Source organism: Pseudochaenichthys georgianus, chromosome 10, assembly GCF_902827115.2.
Source record: "Pseudochaenichthys georgianus chromosome 10, fPseGeo1.2, whole genome shotgun sequence".
Lineage (NCBI taxonomy): Eukaryota > Metazoa > Chordata > Actinopteri > Perciformes > Channichthyidae > Pseudochaenichthys > Pseudochaenichthys georgianus.
Genome location: NC_047512.1, coordinates 22223509 through 22235944, shown reverse-complemented (window position 1 = coordinate 22235944; position 12436 = coordinate 22223509). Strand labels below are relative to the sequence as shown.

The 12436-nt window shown below is 48.6% G+C and overlaps 1 protein-coding gene across 2 annotated transcripts in view; it reads right to left on the bottom strand.

Moving 5' to 3' along the window:
- The window catches only part of spock1 (SPARC (osteonectin), cwcv and kazal like domains proteoglycan 1), a 132451-nt gene that overhangs the window by 60020 nt on the left and 59995 nt on the right, over positions 1-12436 (bottom strand). For both annotated transcript variants that reach the window (XM_034092207.1, XM_071204529.1), the window contains exon 3: positions 11593-11638. In XM_034092207.1, coding sequence (XP_033948098.1) covers positions 11593-11638 — 46 coding nt within the window. The remainder of the gene's footprint in view (positions 1-11592; positions 11639-12436) is intronic.

The window sequence follows — 12436 nt, the reverse complement described above, 5'->3', positions numbered from 1 at the left end:
TGCGTTGAAGTCTCCCAGCAAGACTAAGGAGTCCCCTTCAGGAGCCCCATACAGGACTCTTTCCAGGGTCTCCAAGAAGGCCGAATACTCTGAACTGCTGTTGGGTGCATAAGCACACACAACAGTCAGAGTTTTCCCCCCCATAACCCGCAGGCGTAGGGAGGCGACCCTCTCGTCCACTGGGGTAAACTCCAACAACGAAGCACCTAACCGGGGACTTGTGAGTATCCCCACACCCGCCCGGCGCCTCACACCTTGAGCAACTCCGGAGAAGAATAGAGTCCAACCCCTATCCAGAAGTAAGGTTCCCAACCAGATCCAACTGGTACCGCTCCACCTCCCGCACAAGCTCCGGCTCCTTCCCCCCCAGAGAGGTGACGTTCCACGTCCCCAAAGCCAGCTTCTGCCGCCCGGGTCTGGTCCGTCGAGACCCTCCGCTTTCACTGCCACCCGTCTGGCAGCGCACCCGACCCCATCGATGTTTCCCGTAGGTGGTGGGCCCGCGGGACAGAGAAGCGGAGGTGTTGCCCACGTTGCCTTTTCGGGCTGGGCCCGGCCGGGCTCCGTGGCAAGCCCGGCCACCAGACGCTCGCCGACGAGTCCTCCTTCAGGAGAATTGGTAATATCCTTTATTGGAGATTCCACTGGATCGGAGGAATACCAACCGGGCAGTATAACGCACCGGAGGACAGCGGGCAGAAGGTGAGTCAGGGACAGGCAGAGGGTCAGGGAGTAAGCGAGGCGGTCAGCGTGGATACAGGCAGGGTCGGATAACAGGCCAGGCAGGATAGTCGAGGGACAGGCAGGATCAGGAAACAGGCAGAGCAGGCAGGTCGGGGACAGGCAGGGTCGGAACCGGGTAGGCAATCTAGTGTTGAACGCGGGAGAGACAAGCATGAGGCAAAGTACAATCTGGCAAAGAGTGTGTGTCAGGTGCGAGTTTAAATACTGGCAGAAGCTAATGGGTGCAGAAGAGAAAGAGAGTGAGTTAACGAGTGGGTGTGGAAAACAGGTGAGACAGGTGAATGGAAAACTACTGGTGAATGATGGAGCAGACTATGACAGAACCCCCCCCTTAATGGACGGCTCCTGACGTCCCTAAATGCTAATCTACAGATGAAGGTGGGAGGTGGGATTAGTACTCATCTGAAAAAGTTCTTTCCGCCTCCCTCTCCTGCCCCCTGTGGGAATCTGCATCTTCATCAGAAGCCTGCCCCTCGCTGTCCTCCTCTGACGAGCTGACGGTAAGAGGAGAGACTCTCCCTGTGTCTCTGCCCGTCAACGTGACGGTCTTAGACGGTTGCTCGGGATTACGCCGATGGAACTCCCTGATGAGCCGGGGGTCCAACACATGACGAGCTGGAACCCAACACCTCTCCTCAGGGCCGTAACCCTTCCAGTCCACCAGGTACTGGACTCCTCTTCCTCTGCGACGGGAACGAAGAAGTCGTCGGAGAGTGTACGTAGGCCCGCCGTCAATCATCCGGGGGGGTGGTGGGGGAGGGATCGCAGGAACCAAGGCACTCTCTCGGACAGGTTTGATCCTGGAAACGTGGAAGGTGGGATGGATCCGCAGAGTCCGAGGCAGTCTTAGCCTTACTGCTGCGGGATTGATTATTCTGACAATCTCAAACGGTCCAATGAATTTAGGTGCAAGTTTCTTTGAATCCACCCGTAAAGGAATATCCCGGGAGGAAAGCCATACCTTTTGGCCCACCTGGTAGACAGGTGCTTCAGAACGTCGGCGGTTGGCAGAGGAGGCGTACCGGTTGGCCGAACAGACGAGAGTTCTCCGGGCTTGATTCCAGGTCTGTCGACAACGACGGATGAAAGCCTGGACGGACGGACAGGTAACCTCCCTCTCCAGGGCCGGAAACAGAGGGGGTTGAAGCCCGTAAGCACACTGAAATGGGGACAGCTTGGTGGCCGAACTGACCAGAGTGTTGTGGGCGTACTCGACCCAGAGCAGCTGTTTAGCTCAGGCCGCTGGGTTCTTGGAGACTATACATCGTAAGGTTGTCTCCATCTCCTGGTTCTTTCTTTCTGTCTGACCGTTGGACTGCGGATGGAAACCGGATGACAGACTGACCGTGGCCCCAAGGAGCGTGCAGAATTCCCTCCAGAACACCGAGGTAAATTGAGGACCACGATCGGAAATCACATCAGTAGGCAGCCCATGGAGCCGGAACACATGGAGCAGGACCAGCTCTGCCGTCTTTTTAGCTGAGGGGAGCTTGGGTATCGGCACAAAATGAGCCATCTTACTGAATCGGTCTACCACCGTCAAGATGGCAGTGTGTCCGTTGGACGGTGGCAGACCAGTAACAAAGTCCAAAGAAATGTGAGACCAGGGGCGATGAGGGATAGGCAGAGGTCGTAGGAGACCAGCAGGAGCTTGGTGAGAAGACTTGTTCTGATTGCAAACGGGGCAGGCATTAACAAATTCCCTGGTGTCCTCCTTAAGTGTTGCCCACCAGAACCTTTGCTGGACTACCTCCCATGTGCGTTGGATCCCAGGATGGCAGGTGAGTCTGGAGTTATGAGCCAACTGGAGAACATCAGACCTCAACGTCTGCGGAACGAACAGGCGGTTCGGAGGACAGGCACTGGGTCCCGGCTGGTCCTGCTGGGCAGCCTTGACCCTCTCCTCCACCTCCCAGATGAGGGCGGCGACGAGCTGAGAAGTCGGAAGGATGGTGTCCAAGCCCCTGGGAATGTTACCTCCCTCTCCAAACTGACGAGAAAGAGCGTCAGCCTTAATGTTCCGAGAACCAGGGCGGTAGGAGAGGGAGAAATTGAACCTAGTGAAGAAAAGGGCCCATCTAGCCTGTCGGGAATTCAGTCTGCGGGCCGACCGGATGTACTCCAAATTCTTGTGGTCGGTCCACACCAGGAAAGGTTGACTGGTCCCCTCGAGCCAGTGACGCCACTCCTCCAGAGCCAACTTCACTGCTAGCAGCTCCCGGTTTCCCACATCATAATTCCTTTCCGCTGGAGTCAAACGCTTTGTAAAGAAAGCACAGGGATGGAGTTTTTGGCTGTCCATTGCTCGCTGAGACAGGATGGCTCCCACCCCCATATCAGAAGCATCCACCTCCAAAACAAACTGTCTTACAGGATCGGGTACTCGGAGGATGGGGCCGGAGGTGAACCTCGCCTTAAGGTTCTGGAATGCCTCCTCAGCCGAGGAGGACCACTGGAACATGACCTTAGAGGAGGTCAGGGCTGTGAGAGGAGCGGCCAAGGTACTGTATCCACGAATGAACCTCCGGTAGAAGTTGGCGAACCCGAGGAACTGTTGTAGCCGCTTCCGGGAATCTGGAACCGGCCAGGAAGTGACTGCATCAACCTTGGCAGGATCCATCTCGATGCTCCCTTGTCCCACGATGTATCCCAGAAAAGAGACAGAGGATGTGTGAAACTCGCACTTCTCCGTTTTAACAAACAGTGAGTTCTCGAGTAATCTCCTGAGAACCGCCTGGACGTGGTGCACGTGTTCTTTCAGTGTCTTGGAAAAGATCAGGATGTCATCCAAGTAAACAAACACGTGTCGGTCCAACATGTCTCGGAGCACATCATTTACCAACGCCTGGAATACTGCAGGGGCGTTGGTAAGCCCAAAAGGCATGACTAGGTACTCGTAGTGCCCCGAGGTGGTGTTGAAGGCGGTCTTCCACTCATCCCCCTCGCGAATACGTACCAAGTGGTACGCGTTACGCAAGTCCAGCTTCGTGAATATGGTTGCTCCCTGCAACAACTCAAATGCAGAAGAGATAAGAGGCAGTGGGTATCGATTCTTGATTGTAATGTTATTAAGACCCCGAAAGTCGATACAGGGCCTTAGGGTCTTGTCTTTCTTCTCTACAAAGAAGAACCCTGCGCCAGCAGGTGATGAGGACGGGCGAATAATCCCAGCCGCCAGAGCGTCATTGATATAAGTCTCCATGGAAACTCTTTCCGGAGCAGACAGGGAGTACAATCGACCCCTGGGAGGGCTGGTGCCGGGATGCAGGTCGATGGCACAGTCGTAGGGCCGGTGTGGTGGTAGGGAAGTAGCCCTCGACTTGCTGAATACTTCCTTGAAGTCCAGATATTCCGGTGGAACTCCTGTAACATCCAGAACTTGGCTGGGGTTCCCCGAGCGTTGAGGCGCGGCAGCCTGTTTCAGACAGATCTGATGACAAGAGGGGCTCCATCCCAAAATGGCTCCCGTCTCCCAGTCAATGTTAGGGTTGTGGCGGCGGAGCCATGGGTAACCCAGGATAAGCGGGATATGTGGAGACCGGAGAACATGAAACTGAATAGTCTCGTGATGGTTCCCAGACAGGAGCATGTGAACGGGTACAGTCTGATGAGTCACTGTCCCCAGCAGGTGACCGTCTAAGGCGTTGGCTGGAACTGGGCGAGATAAGGGAACCCGGTCTATACCCAACTGCAGCATAAGCTCTTCATCCATAATACTCGTGTCCGAACCAGAGTCAATAAAAACTGCAAGAGCCTGAGAGCTATCCGGCAATAGCAACCTGGCGTGGCTCAATGGTCTCTGAGTGGGAACAAATCCAGGGGTTTGGCTCACCAGTATGTTCCCCATTACTGCTGAGCCTTGCCTTTTACCGGGCAGTGAGAAACGAAATGGCCGGCCCGGCCGCAGTAGAGACACAGGTTACGACGTCTGCGATGCTCACGTTCCTCCAAAGTGAGGTTGGTGCGACCCACTTGCATGGGCTCATCCCCCCCTGGTTGCGGCTCTGGAGTGAGGTGAGGAGTCGCAGCCAAACTCGGACGTCGGGGCGCCCAGGCATGTTGAACTTCCGCCGATCGTCGCTCCCGTCTCCGTGTCTGGATGCGCCGATCCATGCGGGAAATCAGTTCAATCAACCCATCCAGTGAATTGGGCAAATCAAACGACACAAGCTCATCTTTGATGTAATCCGCCAACCCACGCAGATAGGCGTCACACTGGGCTGCAGAATTCCAGTTGCTGAGGCGGCTCCGGGTGCGAAACTCAATGGCATAATCCACTATAGATCCATTACCCTGGCTCAGGTTCAATAGTCCTCCTGCAGCGTCTGGACCCACAGACACGGGTCCAAACACCTTGCGCAGCTCCGCAGAAAAAGCGGGGAACGAAGAGCAGGCGGGTGTTTGTTGCTCCCATTCCGCTGTGCCCCACAGTCGGGCTTTCCCAGTCAAATGATTGACCGTGAACGCCACACGAGCAGCTTCAGAAGCGAAAGTGTGTGGCTGCAGTGCAAACAGGATAGAACAGTTCGTAAGAAACGGGCTGCAGCCCTCCGGTTCCCCGGCGTAGCGCTCCGGAGTTCCCACCCGAGGCTCCGGGGTAAATCCCATCAGAGGTGATGCAGAAGCGGGTGTCGACGGCATAGGAAGAGGCGCTGGAGCGGCCACTCCTGCCACTAGCTGCTGCACAGTAGCCGTTAGCTGCTGTAGCTGCGCAGCTAAATAGGTTAGCGTCTGGTCATGTGAAGATGTAGCATGATGAGCCTCGGTGGCCAGGGCGGCTATCGAGGCTTCCTGCCTCTGGAGAGCGTCCTCAACTCTCTCGAAACGGTCTCTTGGTGAAGAGGAGTGCGCTGGGTCCATGTTCTGGCCAGATTGTTCTGTCACAGTCTTAAGGAGAACCCAAATGCAGCACTCGAGAAACCAAGGAGAATTGGTAATATCCTTTATTGGAGATTCCACTGGATCGGAGGAATACCAACCGGGCAGTATAACGCACCGGAGGACAGCGGGCAGAAGGTGAGTCAGGGACAGGCAGAGGGTCAGGGAGTAAGCGAGGCGGTCAGCGTGGATACAGGCAGGGTCGGATAACAGGCCAGGCAGGATAGTCGAGGGACAGGCAGGATCAGGAAACAGGCAGAGCAGGCAGGTCGGGGACAGGCAGGGTCGGAACCGGGTAGGCAATCTAGTGTTGAACGCGGGAGAGACAAGCATGAGGCAAAGTACAATCTGGCAAAGAGTGTGTGTCAGGTGCGAGTTTAAATACTGGCAGAAGCTAATGGGTGCAGAAGAGAAAGAGAGTGAGTTAACGAGTGGGTGTGGAAAACAGGTGAGACAGGTGAATGGAAAACTACTGGTGAATGATGGAGCAGACTATGACAGAAATGGATATTTGGGTTCAGTCTGTGGACCGTTAAGCTTGTCCGGCTACTATAGAGATGTGCTCTGGAGCGAGAAGAGGTGTTTGAATGACGCATGCGTCGTGGCGCAAGCTACTTATAGGGGGTGAATTCCCTGACACTGACGTCAAGATCACCAGCCAATCAGGATTGGCGTAATGAGATTGATGCTTCTATTTGCTCCGCGATGAGGCGCATCCCATAGTGAGACATTGAACGGAGTGTTATGAATGAGAACTGCATTGTATCTTTGATTAGTATACAGACTCAGGCATTTTTCCCATATAATTCCCAATGGTGGAATATAAGTAGGCTACATGTACTAACTACAGCACCTAGGTACGCATTTGAAGTACTTATTTATTTATATGGGTATTTTTATTTTATGCTCCTTTATATTTGCTACTCCACTACATCTCAGAGGGAAATTACTTTGCAAAAAATAATTCAGCTAATAAATTGATGATGTATCATTATACAGTATATGGTAAAATACCTAGCAGTATAAGAAGAAGTTAATATGAGCTCCACCTTTATCAGCTGCACCATTAGAGTGATGAACACATCAATGCATTACTTATTGTAATCCAGATAATAAACATTACATTTTCTGAAACATACCTCTAAGTACTTTTGTAAATGTACTTAACAGAGGCTTTGATTGCAGGACTTTAACTACACTGTGGTATGAGTACTTTTTTGTTAAGTTCAAGTTCTGAATACTTCTTCCGCCCTGGTTCATGCCACACATCGGATGACTCTTGTTCAGAAGCCTGTGAAGCTGACACTTGCTGCAGTCAAAAGGTGAAGCTGACACTCAGGAGTGTGATGCCAGCTGGGTGAGAACGAGAAACACTTTAGGCAATTCAGACACATGAAAACAGCAAATGTTCCCAGAGCAGAACAGATTGTCTGATTGATTCCTGTTATTCATCTGCAGTCTTATTGTTTTACTGTCCGTTACTCCCAGGTGTGCTGTTTGTGTGGGACTAACTGCGCCAACAGCACAGCGACGAGCAGCTCCACAGCAGGGGAGCAGTCACATTGCAGCAGAAGAATCATGTGAAAATGTCGAGCAAAATGTTGTTATGCACTCCCATAAAGAGTCTAAGTGGCTAAAAGCTTTATGTTTCAACAACATTAAACTTCTCCTTAGAGAGAGGTGTGCAGGGGACACCTTCTGAAGAGCACAAAGTCACCTCACTATGTCCTGAGGAAATATGTCAGTGACTCTCATGCATGGAGAGTACTGTGTGAAGTAGTGTAAAAGTTAAAAGGTATTCTAGGAAAGGAAAGTGCTTTCAGTTTAAATTCAGAACAATGTTTACAAACCTAAAACATTTTGATGTATTTTGTGGTTTGGTGGTACTGTGAGCTTTTAAAGGTGACATGTCATGCTTTTCCGGTTATTGCCCGTCCCCTTGTGTGTTATGAAGGTTTTTATGCATGTAAACGGTCTGCAGAGTCAAAACCCTCAAAGTACACCATGTAGGGAGTAAAGCTCTAAAACAGAAAATACCTCCCCAAAACGCCTCGTTGGAGATACGTCACTGTCCATTTCATTCTTCCGGGTACATCATGATGTCATGTCGTCCCCGGAACGAAATGGATCAATCCATGGAGCCGTCACGTTACCTCCGCGGAGCCGTTACGTTAAGCCCCCGCTGATTGGTCCAAATTGACCAATCCACGGACTTCCTCACACACTCAGTGCATGCAGCTCTGCTGATCTCTCCTCCCTGGCTGCAGGCTGATAACAGACAGTTGGGATCGCGGCGAAATTCTCTCTGCAGACCCATTCTCACAGCGTTTATCAACCTTTTTCTTACTCAATATCAAGCCACACTTATTGTTTTTACTTCGGCTGTGACTTTGTGTGTGCTCAGGGTGAATTTGGCTGTGTTTCGCTGTGCATCGCTAAACAAGGAAATCACACCTCCACGGAGCTCAGCGCGATTCACAACGTCCCGACTGGTCCCGACCAATCGGTGCACACTGGGCTCACAGGGGGGGGGGGGCAAGAGCTGCAACAAGCCGTTTAGTGGAGAGAGTGAATACACATACTTTACAGAGATGCTGTATGCGAAACCAATGTGAGTTTGGAAAATTGCACGGTATAAATCTATTCTAGTAGACCACAACAATGGAATTATGATCAGTGGAAATGGCCATGACATGTGACCTTTAAAATCTATAGGTTACTTACGTAACCCCAATTCTCAGAGTAACATGTAGTGAGATGTCTCACTATGGGATGCGCCTCATCGCGGAGCAAACAGAAGCATTAATCTCATTACGCCAATCCTGATTGGCTGGTGATCTTGACGTCAGCATCAGGGAATCCACCCCCTATAAGTAGCTTGCGCTACTTCGCTATATTCTGGTTTTACTGCCATATAGTATTTCATAACTGTTTTTCCTTTATTCTCTTATTTTTTTTATAACTATAGTGATCATATGAAGGTGTGCCGCGGAAATAATCTTTTGAATAATTTGTGACCAAACCGTTTGAGACCCACTGAGATAACTTAGACTAAAGTTAACTATCTAAACACTCAGAGTCCTTTAGCTCACCTGAGTCTCTCAGTCTGAGAGGAGAGGACTCCTCCAGCTTGTTGTGGAACAAACAGCTCCTTATGTCCGTTAGTGCAGCTAGCTAACCAGATGCTCTCCCTCTCCCTCTATCACACTAAATGCGCTATGCCACACACACACACACGCACACGCACGCACGCACGCACGCACACACACACACACACACACACACACACACACACACACACACACACACACACACACACACACACACACACACACACACACACACACACACACACACACACACACACACACACACACACACACACACACACACACACACACACACACACACACACACACACACACACACACACACACACACACAGGACAAGCACACGTTTATTTCCATGCAACTCTCTGATTGGTCTGGTGTCTTGCCTCTGTTGCATTCACTGAACACGGGAAATTACAGTCCTGCCGTCCTCTCTAGTGTCATGATGAGGTTCACGTAAAGCACGGTTAATGTATTATATTATTGAGGGAGAATTGTCCGGGGATACAGAAAAAACATTCGAGGCTAAAGCCCCGAATGCCCAGGCCAGGCGACGCCACTGGTGCAGACAGCCAGCTTGTTTACGACCTGTATGAGTGTTGTTCTCCCACTTGGTCCTATTTATAGCAATGATGCCAGATTCCCTGATCTGAACAATTGGAGTGTTAGTATATTTTACAGGGTAGAATTGTTATTCTTCACAAAACTATTTTGCATACTTCATGCTTTAATGAGTGCAACGCTGTTAATCTTTTTTACCTCGCCTTCGTGTGGGGCCATCTGAAACAGCTATTAAGAAATGGTATTAGCTCTCTGCTTGCCTCACCTGACCTTTACTTTGGTGAGTACAATGTCATCTATAACTGCATACTGTATAACCATAATAAATGCCAAATTGATGAGAAATAAGAAATGTTGTGAAGAGTGACCTCTTGACTGTGAGCGTTCTTTCCCTCTTTCCATTATTTTTACTGCATTTATTTGAAACAATGTTTTATCTCTGACCTAAATAAAATACATATTTGTAAAGTAATGAGAATAGTTGAGAGACATAATAAAGTTGGATTAGAGGGTTGGCCTCAGTGGAACACACTGCCGAACCTCCACAGTGTGTCATCCGTAGCTCTCCAGTAACATTTTATTTCCGTTAGTCCATTTTAACATCTTAATCAGGCCTCAGTGCATGTGCAAGAACTTGATGTTGGCACATAACATCTGATGTTAAAAGGAAGCTCTGTTTACTTTTTGTCTTTAGTTCTCTCTCAGAAACTGTAACTTGTGAGGCGCTGTTCTCATTAGGCTCAGTATCCACGCGGAGCTGGCCCAGATAAACCTGCTCAGCAAGTCTTTCCCTGAAGAGTTAGTTACTGTGCTAGATATGCAAAACCCAGCCAACACAGAACAGAACATACTCTGTGGGAGAACGATTTAAAGTCTGCTGTGCTGTTCAGAGAGCTGCAGCCCAATCTACCCCCCTAACTGTGTGTGTGTGTGTGTGTGTGTGTGTGTGTGTGTGTGTGTGTGTTTGGGTTGGTGGGTCTGTGTGAATGCATGCATGTGATACATTAAGAGTGAGAGTATGCGAGTGTTTGCAATAATTAAGTTTAGTCAAGAGTTACTTGGGGTCTAAGAGCATTACACACTTGAGTGTGATTGATAAAGTGGATTTGGCGTTGTAGCCATAGTAAGTCCATAAGCAGTGTGTTACTGGGAGCAGTAGCAGCATTGGGGCTTGGAAAAGGGACACACAGACACACAAACATGCACAAATACGCACGCACGCACGCACGCACGCACGCACGCACGCACGCACGCACGCACGCACGCACGCACGCACGCACGCACACACGCACACACGCACACACACACACACACACACACACACACACACACACACACACACACACACACACACACACACACACACACACACACACACACACACACACACACACACACACACACACACACACACACAGAAAAAGTTACATCTAAAGTCAGCTTATTGTGCATCGTAATTGACTCATTTTGAGTCCTAATTCACATGATGTAAACAGACTTAGAGTGAAGGATTATGCTGATGTTAAGTAAACCTAAAACAGGTAAAATCACACATTCAAGCCTGAGTATATTAAAGACGCTAAGAAATTACATTATCTCTGTAAATACATTCTGAAATGTATGTTCATGTGTATTTAGTAGATTAGCATTCTCTTATACAGCTACTGGTTTTCCTTTCACCCAAAGAGATTTATCATTGATTTATAAACTATTTTGATATTCACTATATATAATTTAATAACAAAGATTTCCTTCAATTAAGTTTAACCAGAGTAAATGGGCCTGATATGTTTGGCAAATCTGACAAAATAGTATCTCATACATATTGTTGAGCATGCTTTTAAAGGCTGCTACAATTATATTGAAAGCATCATAAAATGTAAACGAGCAGTCTTTTAAGACCTTGGAGGAAATGACTTCATTAGCCTCTTTGTGTGAGATGGATTTTTTTAGCTAAAGGAAAAATTACCCTCTTGACTGAGGGTGCTTTACAGGGAGTGCCTGCTGACACGCTGACGCAACATACCATTTTGTTATAACACTATAATTATCTCACAACCTTTTCTGTTTTACCTTTATGTTATTTAGAAAAATATGTCAAACCTCTCATTTCTTTTGGTGTTGATGATGTTTAGATTGTCTTCAAACTCTAACAATAGGCAATTTGTCCGATCCCATAAAACGTGGTGTCCGACCAAGAATACAAACTCAGTTTAGTCAGTGTTGAGGTTTGATGTTCAACTCAGTCGGTGTGTATACATATACACATCAGGAATACACAGAAACAGCAGGACTCACCCTGATCCAGAGACTTGGCAGGAGCCCAGCTTTTGAAGTAGTCATCCTGAGTGGAAACACAACACAAGAAACTGGGTTATGAAAAAAGAACTAGATTTGGAGAATATCACTAAATTATTTTGCAGACCAGAGAGAGAACGGCCCAACTACTAAACCAAACTACTGAGAGACCCGGTCCTCATTCTACTCGCCTTTTGTTCCCTACTACTTGTGTTTTGTGAAGATGAATGATTGCAGTAGAGAAGAAAAAGACACAGCTTGTTTGGAAGTTTAAAAATAGGACACACATATACAGAGAGAACTGCAGGAGACACACTGGGTGGTGAAGAACATTACATGCTCTGGTGAATAAAAGGTTTAACTAGGACAAAACATTTAATGTCAAGGTCACAATTGACTTCTACTCAGAAAACTGTTCAGGAAGAGGGGTTGTTGTAAAAAGATAACAGGATGTACATTTTTGCTACTGGGATCTTCTTACAATCATATATGAAGAAGCACACATTATTGTTATTACTAGAGTCGTCTACTGTCATGGAGAAAGTGTCTTTAACTGGACATATCAGAGAGATAACTGTCTCAGTTATACTGAGCTGATTAGAGGTTTGGATTTGTTTTATTCAAACACATCTATTCAGAATAGATTTTCTGCCCAGCAAGATACATCTGTTATTATTGTAGAGCAATTAAAACAGCCACAATGAAACCGCTTAAATATTGTGAGTGATCCACGCATCTCTCACGTAGAAGAACATATTGGTTAATAGTCGATGAGTCAAGGAGTGGTGTGTTTTCATCCTGCAGCGCTGCAGCAGAAGCAGTTGTGCATTTCAATAGAGCTCTC